This window comes from Mchenga conophoros, linkage group LG12 (assembly GCF_057382185.1).
Source record: "Mchenga conophoros isolate Kocher_MC1m ecotype Shallow Benthic linkage group LG12, M_conophoros_male_GT1.1, whole genome shotgun sequence".
In the NCBI taxonomy this organism is placed as follows: domain Eukaryota; kingdom Metazoa; phylum Chordata; class Actinopteri; order Cichliformes; family Cichlidae; genus Mchenga; species Mchenga conophoros.
The window spans coordinates 38,896,047-38,917,449 of NC_140537.1; the positions used below are offsets into that span (position 1 = coordinate 38,896,047).

At 45.7% G+C, this 21,403-nt stretch overlaps 2 protein-coding genes across 4 annotated transcripts in view; one reads left to right on the forward strand and one right to left on the reverse strand.

Moving 5' to 3' along the window:
- Positions 1 to 17: 17 nt before the first annotated feature.
- On the reverse strand, positions 18 to 19,654 carry cfap77 (cilia and flagella associated protein 77). 3 transcript variants are annotated; one of them, XM_085295749.1, is made up of 8 exons: positions 19,580 to 19,654; positions 4,604 to 4,702; positions 3,936 to 4,048; positions 3,291 to 3,393; positions 1,672 to 1,897; positions 1,492 to 1,588; positions 658 to 759; positions 19 to 359 (listed from the first exon to the last, which is right to left on the reverse strand). In XM_085295749.1, the coding sequence occupies exons 3-8, from the start codon at positions 3,999 to 4,001 to the stop codon at positions 213 to 215; spliced, it is 741 nt and encodes a 246-aa protein (XP_085151875.1). In that variant the 5' UTR covers positions 4,002 to 4,048; positions 4,604 to 4,702; positions 19,580 to 19,654; the 3' UTR covers positions 19 to 212. The 3 variants fall into 3 exon arrangements, with proteins under 3 accessions (XP_085151877.1, XP_085151875.1, XP_085151874.1); XM_085295748.1 differs by lacking the exon at positions 19,580 to 19,654 and adding an exon at positions 4,828 to 5,029; XM_085295751.1 differs by lacking the exon at positions 19,580 to 19,654 and having other exon boundaries at positions 18 to 359; positions 4,604 to 4,632.
- Positions 14,635 to 21,403, forward strand: part of qsox2 (quiescin Q6 sulfhydryl oxidase 2) — a 13,693-nt gene continuing 6,924 nt past the window's right edge. Inside the window, exon 1 of the mRNA XM_085295747.1 lies at positions 14,635 to 15,090. Within this exon, the coding sequence (XP_085151873.1) occupies positions 14,850 to 15,090 (241 nt within the window). The 5' untranslated portion in view covers positions 14,635 to 14,849. The remainder of the gene's footprint in view (positions 15,091 to 21,403) is intronic.

A 21,403-nucleotide genomic window follows, 5' to 3' on the forward strand; every position in this document is an offset into this window, starting at 1 on the left:
TCAGCTCTGTGAAACGATTCTGGTTTGACGATCACCAGAAACAGCTCAACATTTTATTCAAGTTATCTGGAAACAGAAAAGTATCATCAGCATTGACTTCTAAGGAGAACAGAACGGGCCCCAGCACAGAGCCCTGGGGGACTCCTCTCTCACCACATGTGGTTTGCTGTGAGAACTTTTCATCTTTTATTTGCATTTGTCTGAAAACATCCTCAGAGTGGCTCCACCCGTTTTCCACCAGGTTCTTCATGACGGGCGGTCCTCAGAACTGAGCGCTGGGTTTGAGAGCTGGAGCGACGAGCCCCAAACGCCCGCACACGAGTCTCCTGGTCCCTGAAGGTGTCGAGAGCCGGACCGACCTGCAGAGAGCAGAGAGGGCGTCAGACGATGTTGTCATCGAGCGTGTCTGTGAACACGTCAGCCAGGTGTTACCACGCCTACACGCAAACTCCACACAGAGAAACGACAGCCGATGAAGATCATCCAAAAACCGCCGAGTCAGAGAAGAGCCAGTAAGTATACAGGTGTGTGTGCGTGTGTGTGCGCGCAGGTGTGTGTGTGTGCGCGTGTGTGTGCGCAGGTGTGTGTGCGTGTGTGTGTGTGTGTGTGTGCGCAGGTGTGTGTGTGCGCGCAGGTGTGTGAGTGTGTGTGTGTCACCTGTGCAAAGCGAGCTGGTTTGGGTGGTGTTTCTATGACCGGCAGAGATTTACTCCTCCTCAGCAGGCTGGTCCTCGTGTCAGGAATACACCCTGGTTTCATCTGCACACACACACACACACACAGTGTGAACACAACACACACACACACACACAGTGTGAACACAACACACACACACACACACACACACACACAGTGTGAACACAACACACACACACACACACACACACACACACACACACACACAGTGTGAACACAACACACACACACACACACACACACACACACACACACACACACACAGTGTGAACACAACACACACACACACACACACACACACACACAGTGTGAACACAACACACACACGCACACACACACACACACACAGTGTGAACACAACACACACACGCACACACACACACACACACAGTGTGAACACAACACACACACGCACACACACACACACACACAGTGTGAACACAACACACACACGCACACACACACACACACACACACAGTGTGAACACAACACACACACGCACACACACACACACACACACACACAGTGTGAACACAACACACACACGCACACACACACACACACACACACACACACACACACGCACACACACACACACACAGTGTGAACACAACACACACACGCACACACACACACACACACAGTGTGAACACAACACACACACGCACACACACACACACACACAGTGTGAACACAACACACACACGCACACACACACACACACACACACACACACACACACACACACACACACACACACACCCTGTGGGCACTCGAGCCTCTCTCTCTCTCACCTTGCATTTGAGGTTGTTGGTTTGATTCTTCAGCTGATCATGGAGCCAGCGCTGAGCATACTGATGAGACAGGACGTCTGACATCGGAGACGACGGCCTGATGGAGACATCGATTGGTCACTGATCATTCAATATTATCGATCAGATATCATTTGATCATCGTGAAGTGATCAATTCCACCTGTTTCTGACTCCAAACGTGATGTCAGGAACCTGATCGCGGCATCGTGGAAGCCGACCGTGCCGCAGTTCGGAGGCGGAGCTCTGGGCCCTCTGAGCCCGGTACTGACTCAGCTCTTTGGGCGTCACCATGCCAGACTTCACCGCCTCGCGGTTCAGAGACACAAAGTCTGCATGCTGAGCGGCAGATTCTTCCTGCCGCGGCTGAACGTTCCAGCTGGAAAGAGCTGACAGAGCACAGGTGACGGGTAAGAGGACGCCCACGGGCCCAAAACCTTGGATCCGACAGGTGAGACGCTGGCTCGGAGTGAGATCGGCCAGCTTCAATCACACAGCGACACACAAAGTCCCACTTTGACACACCTGTCTCTGATGAGGGACTGCAGTTCAGCTGTGCATGAGTCACAGTTCAAAATAATCCTTCTTTATATCACTAAAGGCCCACTTTGTGCACAATGGACAACCTCTGGAAGCCTACAGAGGGGCAGAACCCCAGGTGGACTGTATTTAGTGGGCATGCAGCATCAGTGATTCAGCTCCTTATTTTCACCTCCAACCACCAGAAAATACAGAGACAGCTGTGTGTGTGTGTTTGTGTGTCTGTGTGACTGACAGATGAGAGGAGTCTTATGTTGTGTGTGTGTGTTTGACTGACAGCAGTGATTGCAGCCTGAAGGCATGTTAACTTCATGCAAACACACTCTGACAGCTGACTGCCTCACACACACACCCCTCCTGTTAGCGTAATCCCAGCACCTCAGCGCTCAGCTAGGGTTTAGCCAATTAGGATGTGAAGCTGCAGTTCCTCCAGTGTCCACCAGGCGGCGCTCATTTGTCCTTCGTGACACAAACACTGACCACCAAGAGAGCCAGCATTACAAACACACAGGGCTGTTTTGACGATACATGTCTGATGATGATATGAAAACGTCTGGCGTTTCATGTCACGCTATGGTTTGTTTGGTTGTGTCACAAAATAAACTGTTTACGGCAACATTTTTCATCGCTCTGATTAAAGTTCTTTGACTTATACTTAAAATAACAACACTACGGACGGACGAGCCACTGTTCGTATGTGCTGCCACAATGACGGTAAACCCAGCGTGCGGCTCCGCCGTCCGCTTGTTTATTTTCCACATAAACCTTTCACAATAAAGCTGATGATCCTGTTGAGATTTTTCAAAATAAACTGAAGTGATGACAAACAGAAGGACCAGTCCAAACACATTGAGGACCTTATTCCTGAGGAGGGGCTACCTCTGTAGCATGGACATGGTTTGGTTATGAAAAGTCTGAATAGGACCAGAAAACTCTTCTACCACCTACACAAGAGTCATGTGACAGAGTACGGCGTTTATGGATGAGAAGCAAAGCAGATCCGTCAGGTGCTCGACTCCAGGTACACGAGCTGGAAACACGTCACACAGGTCGAGGTGCCCGAGATTCACAGAATTTACAGAAAAGCTAAAATATTTGTGAAAAATATTGTTGTCGGGACAATAAATGTCTTATTTTGGGACATGAGATTTTGGTTATATCGCACAGCCACACACACACACACACACACGATAACTGTCAGTGTGCTAATACTGTAGTGTGTTTACAGTGGGTGGGGCTTACCTTCCGCCACGCCTCCATCCCTCAGCCAGTTACTGCTGGTTCCAAAAGTGAAGTCCGGACCAGGAACGGCAAAACCTTTGGACCGCGAGCGCCCAAGAGGCGCCTGCACACAGGAAGTTTGATGACATCATCATGTTTTCTATCAGCACTCTTCCTTTAAACTGGACATGGCCATATTTGCATAAAGGGGTGGAGCTAAACGAGAAGCATCGCCCTCTATTGGTGTTAACTACAGCCATCTATTATTTACAGTCTGTTGTTTCTCAGATCAAACTTTAGAAAATGATAACAAATTATTTATTTTTCTGAATAAACGAAAAATGAATGAATTTTGTTTGTTTATCAGATATTTTAAGCAAACGTCTACGTTCAGAAACATTTTTCACCAAATAAACACAATGACAACAAAAACCTGTTTCATTAACCCAAAAGCATCTGACACATGACCCAGGAGAACGCCATCACACCAGCCCTGATTGGATCGTTGCCATTATTGCTACTATTACTATTACTGTACTATTGTTATTAATATTAGTAGTTGTAGTATTGGAGCGACCCAAACAGGAAAAAGTAAAGAATCAGTAAAAACAGCCTGCAGTGGATCAGCCAATCACTGACCTCCCAGCTCCCCCGCCCCCCAGTTACCTTGATTAGCAGCGGGTCGGTCAGCATCGAGCGTCTGACCACACCCACCCTCGGTGATGATGACATGCTTCCTGTCAGAGGATGAAGATCAAAGCAGGCGTGAAGATTTGATTCTGAGGAACGAAAACAAGAAGAGACAGTGAGAGTGTGTGTGTGTGTGTGTGTGTGTGTGTGTGTGTGTGTCTGTCTGTGAGTGTGTGTGTCTGTCTGTGTGTGTGTGTGTGTGTGTTTGTCTGTGAGTGTGTGTGTGTGTGTGTGTGTGTGTGTGTGTCTCTGTGTTTGTCTGTGAGTGTGTGTGTGTGTGTGTGTGTGTGTCTGTGTCTCTGTGTTTGTCTGTGAGTGTGTGTGTGTGTGTGTGTCTGTGTTTGTCTGTGAGTGTGTGTGTGTGTGTGTGTGTGTTTGTCTGTGAGTGTGTGTGTGTGTGTGTGTGTGTGTGTGTGTGTGTGTGTGTGTGTGTGTGTGTGTGTGTGTTTGTCTGTGAGTGTGTGTGTGTCTGTGTCTGTCTGTCTGTGTGTGTGTGTGTGTGTGTGTGTCTGTGAGTGTGTTTGTCTGTGAGTGTGTGTGTGTGTGTGTGTCTGTGTCTCTGTGTTTGTCTGTGAGTGTGTGTGTGTGTGTCTGTGTGTGTCTGTCTGTGTGTCTGTGAGTGTGTGTCTGTGAGTCTCTCCCACCTGAGTTTTGCTCCGTGTCCTGCGGAGTTGAGCTGACACGTTGCTATGGTAACGGGACGCTAACTGTGTCACACAGAGCATGCGCAGTACGGAAGCTCCCTAAAAGGTGAAAAAACACGAGGTGAAGGGACGTAGGCGCTGTGGGCGTGCCTCCTATCTGATCAATAACGTCACGTCACCGTGAGCCAATAATTGATCCGTTAAACACCCGTGAATGACTTTACCGAGCAGACGTGACACCGTGTCCTCAGGGTTTGCTAAACTTCATTTCTATGCGTTACCACGCCCTCCTGTGGCTCCCACATGAACTGCATCTGACTCTGTGACCACCGAATGAACCCACGTCACAGCCCAGTGTCCGTGAGCAGAGAAAACAGCTGCTCGGCATCAACACGTTTCCTTTTTTCAAACCTCAACCGACTGCTGTAAACATGACGTCATTTAACTGCTCAGGGAGACGTCCACGCGCTGTACGACTGACATCTCAGCGTTTCCTGCTCTAACACACGCGTGCCGTGTTGTGACGTGTTCCTCTTTGCCCTGACTGCTTTAGAAAGTGTCCCTGCTGCCCATCAGGCATCTGAACCACACAGGATCTTGGATGTTCAGAGAGACCCGTTATCTGGTGTGACGGACCGAGCAGCGAAGCAAACTTAGGCACAGCTTACAATCCAAAAAATGATTTGTTTTTAATTTAACCCACAAACATAATTGTTTAAATCATGCAGAAAGGATCAAAGTCTTGGGCCCATAAAACAGGTCAAAAGTTAACAAACGGACCTCACTTAATAACGAGCCAAAGGGAAACTTAAATAGAGGCCCACAAAAAGGGCTAAAACACACAAAACCTAACTAAAACTAACATAATGGACTCCAATTCCCCCCATGGTCCCGAGTTATGGAATGAGCCATTTTGCAGCTTTCCATCAAGGCTTGCTCCGCCCCTTTTCCACCTCTTGGCTCTTCAGTCAGGCGACTGGAGCAGCTGCAACTAAGGTAATTTACTAAGGTAAGATTAAATCATGCATAACAGTGTAAACTGAAATGTGCGCACTTATTTTAGAAGGCAGTGTTATGTATCAGCCTCTACACAACGTGGCGATATTACCACGTTGTGTGGCTGTGCGTGCAGCCGTCACACCTGGGCTGGACTCCACACGCTCTGTGGCCACAGTCTGACCTTGAGGCCGATCTGAAGTTGCTGAACTTCTCTCGTTCTTCGATGAAAGTATTCTCTCGGTTTCTGTTGCCTTGTTTCTAATAAGTGCTGCAGTGTGTTAGTGAGCGTTTCAGCCTTTGTGATGTTGTTGGAAGTCTTGACCTCATGTGTCGAGCCATTAACAGCCGGGCCGATGACGCTCCAACGTCCTCCAACAGAGATCAGAGTGAGGACAGATAAGGATCTGTTCCCTCAGCGTTTGCCTTTTTAACAAGAGTCTCACTGTTTGTGCTCCTCTCTCCTCCACCCCGTCTGACTGTGCGTGGTGGGGGCTTGTTGTGTTGTGAGACACTCCCACTTTTTTGCAAAGTCTTCCAGGGAGCTGAACTCCGGTCCGTTATCTGAAATCACTGTTTCAGGGATTCCAAGTCATAAGTGATGACTGTTGCACTTCCTGTGTCTGACTTCAGCCACTCAACCTCAGTGAAATTGGAATAGTAATCCACTCAGAGGAGGTCAAAGGTCCACACGTATCTCCTGCCAGGGTGTTTCTGTGTGGATGTCGTGGATCTTTGGTCTGTTGTTTCTGCTGAGTGCTGCACACATCACAGCTGTTCACATCTCAGTGATACTCTGTGATTTCCAGGCCAAAACAGAACTTCTCTCGCTCTGCGTCTGCAGCGCTTAATAAACAAGTGACCGTCGTGAGTGTGCTTTAGCTTTCTGCTCTCAGCGCCGCAGGAACGATGAGCTGCTGTCCTTTGAACAGAACTCCACCCACTACTGAAATCTGTTCCCTGTAGTTCCAGTATGACTGAATGTATTTTGCAGCTTGTTGTTCGATCCAGAACTGTCTCTGTACGTTTAGTCACAATCACATCACTCCTAGTTTCCTTTCTGAATTCTTCTAGTTTTGCACTTGACACAGGTAAGATCATCGTGTTCACCTGAGCTTCTATGTCATCATCAGGTGAGCTGGTCACTGGTAGATTATCTCTGGATAACATGTCTGTGATGTAAATGGTAAATGGACTGATTCTTATATAGCACTTTCTTTCTATACTTAGTGATTCCTAACTCCATTCAGACACAGAGCAACTTGGGGTTAGTATCCGCCCAAGGATACTTGACATGCAGACTGAACCACTAACCTTGTGATCAGTAGGTGACCTGCCCCTCCCTCCTGAGCTAAAGCCCCCCCTCCATGTGATGTACATTTCATTTCCTGGCTTGTACTGAACCTGTACTGTCATGTATTGATATGGCTATGTCTTAAGGTGATGACCTTTGAACCGGATGTTGTTGTTGTCCGAGGGAAGCCCCGTTAAGTGGCTAGTTGTAAGATGGACAGTGTTCAATAAAGCAACATAAAGACCGTGCTTTATGTCCTGATTCAATTCAGAGTGCTCTGCCTAATTTAGTAATAAGGTGAGCATACAACAATGGCGACGAGGACGACACGGACCTGGATTTGTTTTTGTGAGAAGTAGACCCAGCGGCGGCACGGTGTTAGCGGAAAAAAAACTTGTGGGCTAACATGGAAAAGTCGGGTATTCAACCGTTCGCCTGCTACACGGATCCAGCTACGCTCGGACCGAGATGGACGCGCTGGTTAACATCCTTCGAGTTGTTTGCTGATGGGAAAGGTCTTATTTTGACGGATGATGCTACAGACGCGATCAGACAGCGGAGACGCGCTCTTCTACTGCACATGGCCGGACAGGACGTGCAGGACGTCTTCTCCACTCTACCACAGACGGGAGAGGCAAAGTTTTAAATATAGTTAAAACCCATATAGTATCTAAACTTCTCTTCCTTGCCACGGTTTTTCCTCCTCCTCACAAATCACTTTTACTTTTAAACAAACTGTGTGTTAAATTAATATGGGGAACAAACCGTGAGGTTACGAAACGAACCTTAATGTATAAAGGCAAAGAGTGTGGTGGATTGGGTGCGCCAGATCTCCGTATCACTTTGAGAATTCCTTTTATTAAAAATGTGTTTAGCGCTCTTAATAGGAGAACCCCATGGATTAGAGGTAACGAAGCACAATGGGGAAAACTAAAAGGTAGGGCTAGATCCAATATGCCGTATTATAAACTCCTTTTTGGTGACACTACGGAACAGTGGAAAGACCTTAATATTAACTGGACACAAGTATCCACTAAACAAGTATACAATATAATTAACAGTAAAAATAATGAAGGACAGATAAAATATAAGGGCGTGGGCGTAGAAGAATGCCCGCTAGTAGTTAAAAATATCTACGACAAATTAATCTCTGAAAATATGAGAGACACTGTGTGGTTGATATCTGTTGGACGCCTCCCCGTTAGAGCGGTGGTGCAGTGGAGCTGTTATGTTACCACCAAAGAATGTCCAATGCCACGGTGTGTCGAGGATGAAACCCTTGAACATTTACTGTTATCCTGTTATAGAACAGTAGAAATCAGACAACAGATGACTAAAATGGGTTTTGAAATTGACAACAATATACAAGCTATAAAATATGGTCTGTTTAAAGAAAAAATGTATGACAGTAAAAGACGCCTCTTTTGGCTTATTATGTGTGTCATTAACACCCACATTTGGAAAACCAGAGCCAAGGTGGTCATTGAGCAAAAAATGATAGATAGCGTTGCTGTGTGCAAAAATATCCTTACAGACCTGAGAAGGAGGAAGACTTTACCTTGGGACCTTTTGAAGATATAATTAATGTTAATATGTTTGATTAATTTAACTTTTGTATTAATGTATCTATTGTAAATTATTAAGAGATAGCAAGGGTGGTTAGGAAAAGACCTGCCGTGGGAGCTTTTATTATTATAATATGTAAAATAAGATGTGAATAATTTGTGCATGGTGCTTGTATTATGTGTATTTGTAATTGTGAATTTTGATATTTAAATAAAGTGATTTAAAAAAAAAAAAAAAAAAGCAAAGGATTACAGCGCTGCGGTGACTGCGCTCAACACTTACTTTGTTCCTCAAGTGAATGCAGCATACGCACGCCAAACTTTCCACAAATTGTCCCAAACACCAGGTGAGACTGTGCAACAATTTTGTACACGTTTGAGGCGAGCTGCAAAAGACTGTGACTTTCAAGCTGACAATGATAACCAGATACGGGACGCTATCCTGAGTAAATGCACTTCTGAATATGTACGGAGAAAGCTGCTTGAGGAGGGTCCAGGCTTAACTCTAAATCGCACGTTAGAGGTGGCTTCACACTGTGAACGTGCGGAGGAGCAGATGGCGGCGATGAGTGTCACCGGGGAAAAGAAAGGAGAGGACACGGTCAGCCGGATTTTTACAGCAAAGAAAGAGAAGAACAACAGACCAAAAGGAAAAATGAAAGATGATAATAAAACAGACAGACAGTGTTACAGGTGTGGTTATACTGACCACATGGGCAAAGATCCCAAATGCCCAGCACGAGGACAAACATGTCACAAGTGTAATGGTAAGGACCACTTTTCAAAAATGTGTCGTACAAAAAGACAAAAGAAACAAAATGTGAATGCTGTTGAACAAGATGATTATGCATTTACTGTAAATGATGATAATGTACCTGAGAAACTTACCTTTTCTGTTGGGGGAATAGAGTTGAAAATGTTAGTTGACTCTGGAGCTACAAGTAATGTGATGGGAGAAAACATATGGGAAAAGCTAAAAGCTGAAAAGATAAAATGTCACTCATATGTACCCAAAGAGCAGAGGAATTTATATGCATATTCCTCAGCACAGGCACTCACGGTTAAAGGCGCATTCAGATGTGAAATCAAGATTGGTGACAGGACTGAAGAGGCTGAATTTATTGTGATTAGAGGTAATGGTGAACCACTCCTGGGGAAAAAGACTGCCATAAAGTTAGGAGTGTTGAAAATAGGTGAAAATGTGGCGGCTGTCACAGATTTAAAGCACACTCTTAAAGAAAAGTATCCAAAAGTGTTCAAAGGAGTAGGAAAGCTAAACACCAAACAGATCAGTCTGTACATTGATCCAAATGTGAAACCAGTAGCACAGCCACTGAGGCGCATACCTTATCATTTGAGGGATGCAGTGGAGAAAAAGATCAATGAACTAATCGACATGGACATTATAGAACGTGTAGAAGGACCTACACCTTGGGTAAATCCTGTAGTGGTACTCCCAAAGAAATGTGACAAAGATATCAGAATGTGCTTAGACATGAGAAAAGCAAATGAGGCAATAATCAGGGAAAGATACCCCATACCCACTGTGGATGAAATCTTGCAAGGATTAAACGGCTCTGCAATCTTCACCAAACTCGATCTTAAGTGGGGATACCATCAGCTAGAGCTTACCCCGGAGTCAAGAGAGATAACTACATTTGCAGTGCACAATGGAGTATACCGGTACAAAAGGCTAATATTTGGAGTCTCATCAGCTAGTGAGCAATATCAGCATGAGATTGCCAATGCACTAGCTGGCATTGAAGGAGTTGAGAACATTTCAGATGACGTAATCATACACGCGCCAGACCAGGAAACCCATGATAAACGCCTGCATGCTGTGATGAAGAGACTCTCTGACTGTGGCCTGACACTAAACTCAGAGAAGTGTCAGTTCAACATGGACAGACTCGTGTTCATGGGAATACTGCTGACACAGAAAGGCATCGGCCCGACTGAAGAAAGAGTGAGAGCTGTGGTGGAAGCCCGAGAACCGAAGAATGCTACTGAGGTGAGAAGCTTTCTTGGACTGGTAGGCTTCAGTAGCAGGTTCATACCACAGTTTGCTACACTCTCTGAACCACTAAGACGTTTAACTCGAAAAGAAACTATGTTTACATTCGGGCCAGAACAAAAGCAAGCATTTGAAAGACTAAAGACTGAGTTAGCCTGAGCAGGTACCCTAGCCTATTTTGACAAAGAAGCCCCAACCAGAGTCATAGCAGATGCAAGCCCTGTAGGCTTGGGCGCAGTGCTAATTCAAATACAGAACGGAGAAGAGGTACCAGTGTGCTACGTAAGTCGGAGTTTAACGGACTGTGAGCGAAGATATTCTCAAACAGAAAGAGAAGCCCTAGCACTGGTATGGGCATGTGAGAGACTACATCCATATGTGTATGGCAGGAAGTTTGACCTCATCACAGACCACAAGCCATTAGAGGTCATATACAGCCAGAAATCTAAACCTTGTGCACGCATAGAAAGATGGGTTCTCAGACTGCAACCATATGACTTTAAAGTAGTGCACATCGCGGGAAAGCAAAACATTGCGGATTCACTGTCAAGACTGCTGGCTGACACCACGTCCAAAGAGACACATAAGCATGAATCTGAAGAATATGTGAGATTTGTTGCAGTTAATGCTACTCCAAAAGCACTCACAACAAGAGAGGTTGAAGAAGCCTCTGCTACAGACTCAGAATTAACAGAAGTGCGAAGAGCTATTGAAAACGGACACTTTGAAAAATGCAAAACATGTGCACCCATTGCAAATGAACTGTGTGTCATCGGCTACATAGTTTTGCGGGGAACTCGCATTGTATTGCCAGAAAACCTCAGAGCTCAAGCACTGTCACTAGCTCATGAAGGACATTTAGGAATTGTTGGAACCAAACAGCATCTCAGAACAAAAGTTTGGTGGCCAGGGATGGACAAAGCTGCAGAAAAGTTTTGTAAAGCTTGTCACGGATGTCAAATAGTAGCCAGACCAGATCCACCTGAACCACTGAGAAACACACTTTTACCGGATGGACCATGGCGAGATGTGGCGGTAGACTTACTGGGACCGCTACCTTCGAACCACTCAATACTTGCACTGATAGATTACTACAGTCGGTACTATGAGTATGATGTAATGTCATCTACAACTGCTGAAAAAGTCATTGACTCTATTGACTGTATATTTAGCAGACATGGACTACCAGTTACAATCAAATCTGATAACGGCCCACAGTTCAAATCTGAGCTGTTCAGAGAATATTGTGAAACTAATGGAATCAAACATATAAGAACTACACCAAAATGGGCTCAAGCAAATGGAGAAGTGGAACGGCAAAATGCATCATTGATGAAAAGAATCAGGATCGCACAAGCCGAAGGACTTGACTGGAAACGAGAGCTAAGAAAATATGTAACAGTGTATCGCAGCATTGAACATCCAACCACGGGCAAAAGTCCAGCAGAACTACTGTTCAACCGCAAAATGAGAGGAAAGTTACCGAACATCAGTGAGGCAAAAACAACGGAGTTGGACGTGCGTGACAGAGACGCTGAACAGAAGGGAAAATCAAAGACTTATGCTGATGAACGAAGGGGAGCGGAGTATTCAAAAGTTGACTCGGGAGACACAGTGCTGGTTCAAGAAGACAAAGTGGACAAGTTTACAACACCATTCAACGCAACACCACACAAAGTTGTAAGCAGAACTGGAAACCAAGTCATTATTGAATCACCAACAGGAGCTCGCTATCACCGGAATACCACACATGTGAAGAAATACGAGACGAATGAGACCAGAGAAGGACACTATGACACAATACCTGAAAGGGAGGAAGGAACACCCACAAAGACTGACACCTTCACTCCAACACCACAAGAGGGCTCCCAGGGGCCAGAGAGACCAAGTAGATCACAGAGGGCTAAAAAGATACCCGAGAGGTTTCGTGATTTTGTGGTGAAATGAACTATAATATGTTAAGGTGAAGAGGTAACTTAAAGTTGGCAAGTTTCAAGTTCATATGTGTATTTCGACATGTATATATTGAAAAAAGAAAGGTACATGTGTGGTGAGACAGTTAGATTATATACTTGTTAGAAAGTAAGACAAGAAAGAATGTTCAATGTTGGAAAAAAAAAAGACATCAAAGTTATTACAACTAAAGTTTGAGTCTAAGGAAAAGGGGGATGTCATGTATTGATATGGCTATGTCTTAAGGTGATGACCTTTGAACCGGATGTTGTTGTTGTCCGAGGGAAGCCCCGTTAAGTGGCTAGTTGTAAGATGGACAGTGTTCAATAAAGCAACATAAAGACCGTGCTTTATGTCCTGATTCAATTCAGAGTGCTCTGCCTAATTTAGTAATAAGGTGAGCATACAACATGTACCTGACATTTTTTCAGTCTCATTAGGAGTCTGTATTCCTAATGAGACTGTACATAGTAGTTTCTGATCTGTCTCCACGTTCACTTCTCTTCCATATTCGTACTGATGGAAACGTTCTGCACTGCTAGCATCTCTTTCTCTCTTTGTGCGTAACGCTGCTCAGTTCGTCAGTGAGTGGATGGGTAAGCAGCTGGATGGTCATCTTGTAGTAAGACAGCACCGAAGCCACTTTTGGAAGCATCGACGGATTGTGTTACTGGAAGCTGTACGTCATAGTATCTGAGTATCTGAGTACCGGGCTTCCACATGAACTACATCTGAATCAGTAACTATTCATACCTATCATGACACTGACCACAAACCGTCCCCCGGTTATTTTGTAGTACTGGTAGTAATATTTATAGCAGTATTTGTAGTACTTTTGTTTGTTTTGATTGTTTCAGAGTTTGAGGGTTCAAAGGCCGGGTCCTCCAGTCTGCAGCCCAGGCTCCCCCAGTGCCCCACTGGTCAGATACTGATGAAGCTTGTTTCAGTGAGGGGTCACAGATCAGAAATGATCAAAACTACAAACATGAATATTTCACCCTGCAGACCAGCAGTGGTGAAAAAGCGGAGGGCAGAGCTTGGTTTGCCTGCGAGTCTGAAGCGGCGTCATCACTAACGTGTTGGTGAGCGCCATGGCTCAACTTCCATCGGCACACCTCTGAACAGCTGTGACAGTACGCACGCTCATTTTAACATTCAGCAGAGCTGATCTTTGCCTGCCAATCCAACCAAGTACACCTTCAGGACCTCCGGTTGTTCTGCTGCTCGGCCTGCAGGGGGCGGCAGAGAGCCACGCTGCTTTCACAGGCTGTAGGGAATTGGAAACTCCAACAGAAACCAGATTAAAGCAGGAGTGAAACAGCGAGCTGAAGCTTGGAACAAGAAGAATTGATGCCTTTGTTTTTTCCTGCATTATAAATCAAGCGCTGCTTTCTCTTACAGTCTGATATCTGTCATCAACCTGTGGGAGCCTCATGAATGTCTCCGCCTCCATCACCTGCTGCCCCGCAGGACCAACTCAAGTTTTATTAATAGGGCTATCAGATGTGTACCAACCTGACCTCTGACAACACAGCTGATGGTCCCAACCCCATTAAGAAGGGAAGAAATTTCACCATTGAACCCGTGTGAAAGGCACACCTGTGAGGTGAAACCATGTCAGGTGACTACATCATGAAACTCACTAAAAGAAGAACGAGGGTTTGCAGCGCTGTCAACAAAGCAAAGGGTGGAATCTAAAACATAAAACATATTTAGAGTTATCTCTCATTTTTTCTTTGCTGCATAATGCCATATATCTAAATATATTTGATGTCTTCAGTTTGTATCTATAATGTACAAAGTAGCAAAAGTTGAAATGAGAAGGTGTGTCCCAACCTTGACTGGCAGTGCAAAAGGGAATTTGTGCTTAAATTGAAATTACATTTTTTTTTCTTAAAGAAATGGTTTAGTTCATGTAATTATTCTATCACGTGTCATTTTCATTGCAAATATTAATCACGGTTAAATTAAATGCAGTTCCAGCTGTAGAGGAGGTCCGCACTCCCGTGTGAACGAAGTACCGACTGGAACGGACAAGCACGCGAGTACGAACATGCGTACTTGAGTATTAATGCACGGCTCTCATCAATGAAGTCTAACTTTTCCGAGCACTCTTGAACGCAGCAGAGGGATAACGCGTCAGACCGGCTCGCAGCGCACGCTCGTCGGAGATAGTCTATTAAAGCAACACGAGCCACTACGTCACAGCGTCACGGACACTGTCCCACTCAAACGGAGACCCACATAGACTGCGCGTGCGCCGGTGTCCCGGTATAGGCTCGGAGTGAGGCCTCTGTCGGCTGCTCTCCGAGCTTCGTACGTTCAGCGGGCCTCTGCTCTCATGTCTCCCCGGCTGTTGAGGCTGGTTTCCGGCTCGGACTCTGTGGTTCTCTGACTCCCTGTTCGCGGTGTATTGGTTCTCGGATGGCGGCGATGCTCTGGCTGGGAGCGGCGGCGACGGTCTTCTGCCTGGTGCCCGGCTCCCTGGGAGGCGCAGGCCGGCTCTACACGGAGGAGGACCCGCTGGTGATCCTGAGCAGCGACAGCCTGAAGTCCGCCGTCACTAACTCGTCCTCGGCCTGGCTCATCCAGTTCTTCTCGTCCTGGTGTGGACACTGCATCCAGTACTCCAGCACATGGAAGGCTCTGGCCCAGGACGTGAAAGGTACTGCTGCGAAGATACTGTTCCCCGTGCGTTCGGGTCAAACCAGACTCTATTCAAAAATATGCTGTTTACATCGTGTCCGTTAATCGGTGAAAATAGGACCAAATTTTAAGCATAGTCTGAGTGCTTTCCGATGACGTCAGATCTCTGTACCGATTCGGCGTTAAAACAATTAACAATAAACTTATCAGTTGTTTATTTTTAGCTCATTTTCCTGCTGCTAGCTCGCTCTTGTAAACGTTTTCGGTTGTTCAGAGAAACTTAAATGTAGCGTTTATTTCAATGGGGTTCTGAATGGCAGGGAGACTCCGTGTGTGGACGTGCTGGGACAGGTAAATCGTTCAAACTACAGACCGAAGGAAGCGACATCCCGGGATGAAGGTGTGCTAACGATGAGGGCAGCTGGGGACACAGCGTCAGGTGCTAACGGCAGGTAGCCAACAGTGCGAGGGACTCAGGTGTGTCCCTGCTGAGTGGAACAGACTCGGTAACAAAGGTTTAAGGGCTTTAAAGGCTGTCAGTTCAAAGGTCACAGCTAAAAGCTGAAATGACTGCAGAGATACTGATCAGTATTTGAGACTCTTGATTTGTGTTATGATGTGTTTGGTTATTGATCAGCGATTGGCTGCACTGATTGGAAGCCAGTGAGGGCCACACCAGAGCAGGGCCCTTTTTCAGGAAGCCGGTTTAGAAAACTCAGAGTGAAAAACGATACTCAGGGTTGAGTAACCCCGAACTGTCCAACTCGGAATATTCTGTTTCAGAAAGGCTGATAACAATTAGTTCAGTCAACGCGGAGTTGCTTTAACCCCAAGTGAAGTGCGCGCACGAGGATACATAAAGCCCAGGGGCCCGTTCTTCGTACCTCGCTTACTACATCCAAGATCAAATGAAACATCCAAGACCAAATCATCGCGCTAACTCTGAGCTCGCTAATCCGGTTCCCCGAACAAACCTGTTGTTGACGATCAGTATAGCTGGATGAAGTAATGTGAGATCACTGGGTGGCTTAACAGGGGCTACGCATCGATAGTAGAAACACTGATCGGCAACCCTTTGATTGGTCGGCAAAAAGTATTTTTCGGCAGCAGAGCAAGAACTCTTGATTGAGGGATTTCAGGAGTTTCAGAGTTTAATTAAAACTCAAGGGAACACTGCAAAGGCTGCAAAAGCAAGGAGAGAGGGCTGGCAGGAAGTTGCTGACAAATCAAACTCGTAAGTAATTTAATAATAACAATAATAATGGATTGGATTTATATAGCGCTTTTCAAGGCACCCAAAGCGCTTTACAATGCCACTATTCATTCACTCTCACATTCACACACTGGTGGAGGCAGCTACAGGTGTAGCCACAGCTGCCCTGGGGCAGACTGACAGAAGCGAGGCTGCCATATCGCGCCATCGGCCCCTCTGGCCAACACCAGTAGGCGGTAGGGTAAATTTATCATATTATATTATATTATATTATATTATATCCTCTTTCACATTAGAGCCACGACAGGACCCACTAGAACATGGGAACAAGTAAAAGTGAAATATAAGAACATTCTACAGAATGGTAATATTTATCACTTATATTGCTTTTCGTCTCTAGGAAAGAGACCCTGGAATACTCTGTTTGTTTGTTCATAACAGCAACCAAGAAAAGGGCAGAGCAAACAAAGACAGGTGGTGGTCCTGCACCCCCTCGTCAACAAGTTGGTTAAGTAAATAATACCCTCACGGGAAAATCGATATCTCTCTATGAGCACACTGTCGCGCTGAGCTAAAGGATCCTGTCTATCCCGCAATATACGCTGGATTCTGAGGACTCTCCTTATCAATCTTGCACCTTCTGCAATGGGCTGCTCGCGTATACGGACAGGACATGGCTGCGACAGGCTTCCCAAATCCACCTTCGCTTTTATAGCCGTGGTCTCTCATCTTGATTACATGAAGTAATTTACAATTACTACTCTAAAATATGAATTACATCTGTAATAATCACATACATGTAATAGAATGATTAATAGTACATTTCCCTTTTTTTAGGAAATGACCTGTATGTATCTGTGTGACATCAATAAAAGGATCAAGTGCTGCATTGTCTTTAGTTACATTGATAATATTTATTTATGGTAAAACAGTGGTAAAATATCGCTGTTGTTTTCGTATAAATGAAGCGGACATACCTGCGTGGCCGCGATCTAATCCTGTTTACATAAAGTAAACCTGCTCCCGAGCAGGTTTACGCTTACGGATCTGTTGCTATGGCAGCAAGTCCCGGATGAGCTTCGGGGAACCGAACGATCCAGGATCACGCGAAATCGTCAACAATCAAATCCAGCTAACTTACTTAGCGCGGTACGAAGAACGGACCCTTGATTAGTGGAGCACAGATTAAGCGAGTCACCATGGAGACGGAGGGAAAGAAGGCGCGGTCAATGTATCTTACAGCGCTTGAGGCCGAAATTCTGATGGCAGCATATGCCGATAACATGCAAATTCCGCGGAAAAAAAGTAACGCAGCCTCAGCTGCAAAAGAAAGAGAGCATGCATGGCAAAACATAGCCGACAGAGTCAATGCGTGAGTGTTAATTTAAACATTGATCGAGGGATTTCCACCCATTTAACACGTTATTTTATTATATTTCATTTTATTTTTTATTTCATACATTTTATTTTGTGATGTGATGTGAGCGCAGGTGCAACCCAACAGGCCCCAAACGTTCCTGGCAGCAAGTAAAAATGAAATATAAAAATATAGTCCAAACAGGTAAGGTGTAATTGTATTATGAGCCATAGTGCTTGGTCTGTTTGTCCCATGTAAATCAATTGCAGTTAGAGGCTACATTAACTTCCCCTCTGTAAGCACTTATTGAAATTATCTGAGCACATTACAAGTACATGTTTGCTTACTCTGTATGCTCAAATGTGGCCCGTTATAGCCAACAGAAAAACAGGTGGAGGTCGTCCACCACCACCACTCACAGAGCCTGGTCACTTGGCTTCCACATTTGTGATAATGTTGGCAGCATCACATATGATCTTCACAGTGCAGAGAACACAAATTAGCATCCATTACTATGATAAAATAATTTGTTAGTTTGAAATGCTACAGGGAACTATGTACCTGCACATTAATGCTGTGGAAAGACTTCCTGTTCACATAGTCTCCTTCATTTACTGAAGGAGCAATGATTGGAATGTGAGTGCCATCTGTACAGCCAATCACGCCTGGGAACCGTGAGAATAAATGTAAAATTTAAGTAGTAGTTCAAGTATCACCACATCATACATTAAGTTTTGGTCATCCTGATACCTGCAATTTTGTGGCATCCCTCTTTGATAAATCTTGTGGGTCTGTGACCGGGGAACACCACAAACGAGTACAGGAGACGTTTCAGTGCAACTGTAACATTCCTGACTGCCCGACAGACGGTAGCCTTGGAAACGTGCTCAGCGTCACCAATATTATACAGAAAGCTCCCGTTTGCAAGAAACCGAAGTGCAATACAAATAATATGTACAGAACTGAGAGCATGTCCGCGATGTGTCACATGAGCAATATTAGGCCTGAGGATGTTATCCAAATAAATTATAGATTGTGCTGAGAAACGGTAACGTTCGCACAGAAAATCATCAGGAAATGATAAAATGTCCAAACGCGCTCTGATCACTCTCTCCCGGCGGAGAGCTCTGCGGAGAATTTGGGCTTCACGATCTACTGGCTCTTCAAGGAAGTGGCACGCCATCTCTGACACTTCCTACAGTCAGGTTTCCGACAAAGAGGCGGAGAAGGTCAGGGTTAGTTGAAGTAAACCTGCTAGGGGGCAGGTTAGCTTCACGGAGTGTGTCGTCATAGTAACTCACTCAGAATTAATCTAAACTCGCTTTGTGAAACCGAAAACCCAGAGTTTTCATTAACTCAGGGTATACTTACTCAGAGTTTGCACTAAACCGGCTTCCTGAAACAGGGCCCAGAAGGTGGATGAAGGTAAACACTGATGTTTGTTACTGGAGTCACCAATGCAGACGTGTCCCTCCTGGGCCTCCGGAGCTTGAGGACCCGATGGTGTTTGTACTGAAGCACCTGCGGCTCCTAATCTTTTCCCACCAGATCGAACACACATAGTTTCCATTCACATGTTTGTATACCTGTCCACGTGAGGACCCTCCCTCTGACCGTCACCTGCGTCGTCTTTCCCTGCAGACTGTTTTTCCTAAACCTCTCACCTGTACGTTGTTACACCCCAGCCCAGGGAAAACCGGCGTGCGACATAAGGAAAATAAAAATAAGGAAAAATGCCCCCCCACTCCCTGCTCTTAAGGAGGACGAACCAACAAAAAACAGCTACCACAGATTTCACAACAGCCAGTCAGTTTATTGAGTCCCAAAAGGTAGCAGGCATCAGGGTGAGCATGGCCAAAACAAACAAAAACTCTAGAAATGAATTGCAGCTGGCTTACCTTCACAGAAAACCCCAAACATAATTTACAGGTGTCTTACCTGCCTCTCTAACCAAAAACAGGAGAAAAGGTTCCCAAAGAAAAATGGCTTCTCACCCCTACAGCTACCGAGTAAAAACAGTATCAACATCTATTTACAACACAGGGGCGATCACGACAAACTGAAACACAGGGCTTAAATACATAGAGGGAGCAATCAGGGAATGGACAACAGGAGGGAAACACAGCTGGGGCGAATCAGAACTGACGAGACAAGGAAGCGTAAACTGAACACACTGAGATAAGACAGACCTTCAAAGTAAAACAGGAAACACATAACAGTCACGCCTAACACAAAACACTGACAACATTGGATCATAACAACGTTTAAAGCGCTCCTGTCCTCTGTGATCTGGATGTAAAGTGAATTTTGTGGATGTTTTCGTCACCCAACGCCAGTAAAGCCATACGAGGCTCTCTGTTCTGGGGGAGGCCTGGGGTTGCTCAGCCCTCCTGAACACTTGGAGGTCTTCAGACTTCTTCTCTGGTGTTCTGGACCTTTGTCAGAGGAGTATGTGGGCTCTGCAGCAGCTTCTGTCTAACACTCATGAGGTTTCCTCACTTCCTCTTCCTGTTGCGTCCCCTGTGTCACAGCCCCTCCCTGCCACAGAGGCAGCGAGGAGATTTGAGAAAGTTTTTTTATGAGAGTTTAACCAGTTTCTGATGAAACAACCCGACCTCCCAGCGAGGCCGGATCACTGCACGTGTGCACAAACATGTTGTTCTGAGGAAGACTACATGAAAGTTTCAGTTCCATTAGCAATAATAAGTATTGGAAGCGGTCGTTGTAACACAGGTTTTGGATTTGAAGCCAGTTAAAGTCAGCCCAGCGTCACTGAGTGCAACAGGCGTCACATTTTAATCCAAGTGTCACCCTTCATCTACAGCACTGTGCAAAAGTCCTGAGCCGCCCCACATCTCTTTATATTTTGCAGGAGACACACTGTTGTCGTTTTTTAAGTCTTGAGTAATCACTGCCCAAGATTTTTGGACTGCTAATAACCAGAATCGTTTCCCAGCATGCTTTGCAGTGTGTCCTAAAAAATGCAATGAAACTGGACTTTCTACAGCACATGAGCAGCGTGAAGAGTCATGTCCAGTCACAGACATTTGTGTTTGCACATTTCCAGAAAGCGCTGCACATATTTCAAATTTTCCTCTGGAATATAAAGACATGAGGGGCGGCTCAGGACTTTTGCACAGTGCTGTGGATAAACTGGTGAAGGGAGCTGCTTTAAATAGAAGTACCTGATACCTGTGCAGCACGGGGCTGCAGCCTGCTTCAGGACTCAGCAACGCTCACACAGTCTCAAACCGTGTGCAACCGACAAAACAACCAGTCCCGAAACACGCCCTGACTAACACACACACAGTGACACACACGCTTCCTTTTAAACCTGCAGAGGTAAATGGTGACTGCTGCCGCCCTCTGCAGGCTGCAGGGGGTAACTGCACGCTCTCTCTGCGTTACCATCAAAGAGACAAAGTAGAAGAATGAAAACCAGAGGAAATCGATGTTTCTGGCACCTGTTTGAACTTTGGCCTGAACGACACACCTGTGGCTGAAACACACCTGGACCTCGGTCTGCATTCAGCCTGTGTTTCTCCCGCCGTCGGTCTGTCTAACCGTCGTGCAGGCGTCCGCGGGGTGAAAAGGGATGAATGGCGAGTCTTAGGCGCACGCTCGTTACTGCTATTAGAAAGTGAGCGAGTGCACTTCTGATGAATCGCGTCATCGTAACTCACGACGACTCCACACATAACGAGCTCGTCCACCTCCAAACTGGATGGCACCTGTCAGCAGGTTAAAGAAGGTGTGTGTGTG

Excerpts from the sequence above, each read along its gene's own strand:
- cfap77 (XM_085295751.1), bottom strand. The coding sequence starts at position 4,001 with ATGTCATCATCACCGAGGGTGGGTGTGGTCAGACGCTCGATGCTGACC. Across the intron at positions 3,394-3,935 it reads CCGACCCGCTGCTAATCAAG|GCGCCTCTTGGGCGCTCGCG; the intron begins GTAACTGGGGGG and ends TCCTGTGTGCAG. Across the intron at positions 760-1,491 it reads CCAACAACCTCAAATGCAAG|ATGAAACCAGGGTGTATTCC; the intron begins GTGAGAGAGAGA and ends GTGTGTGTGCAG.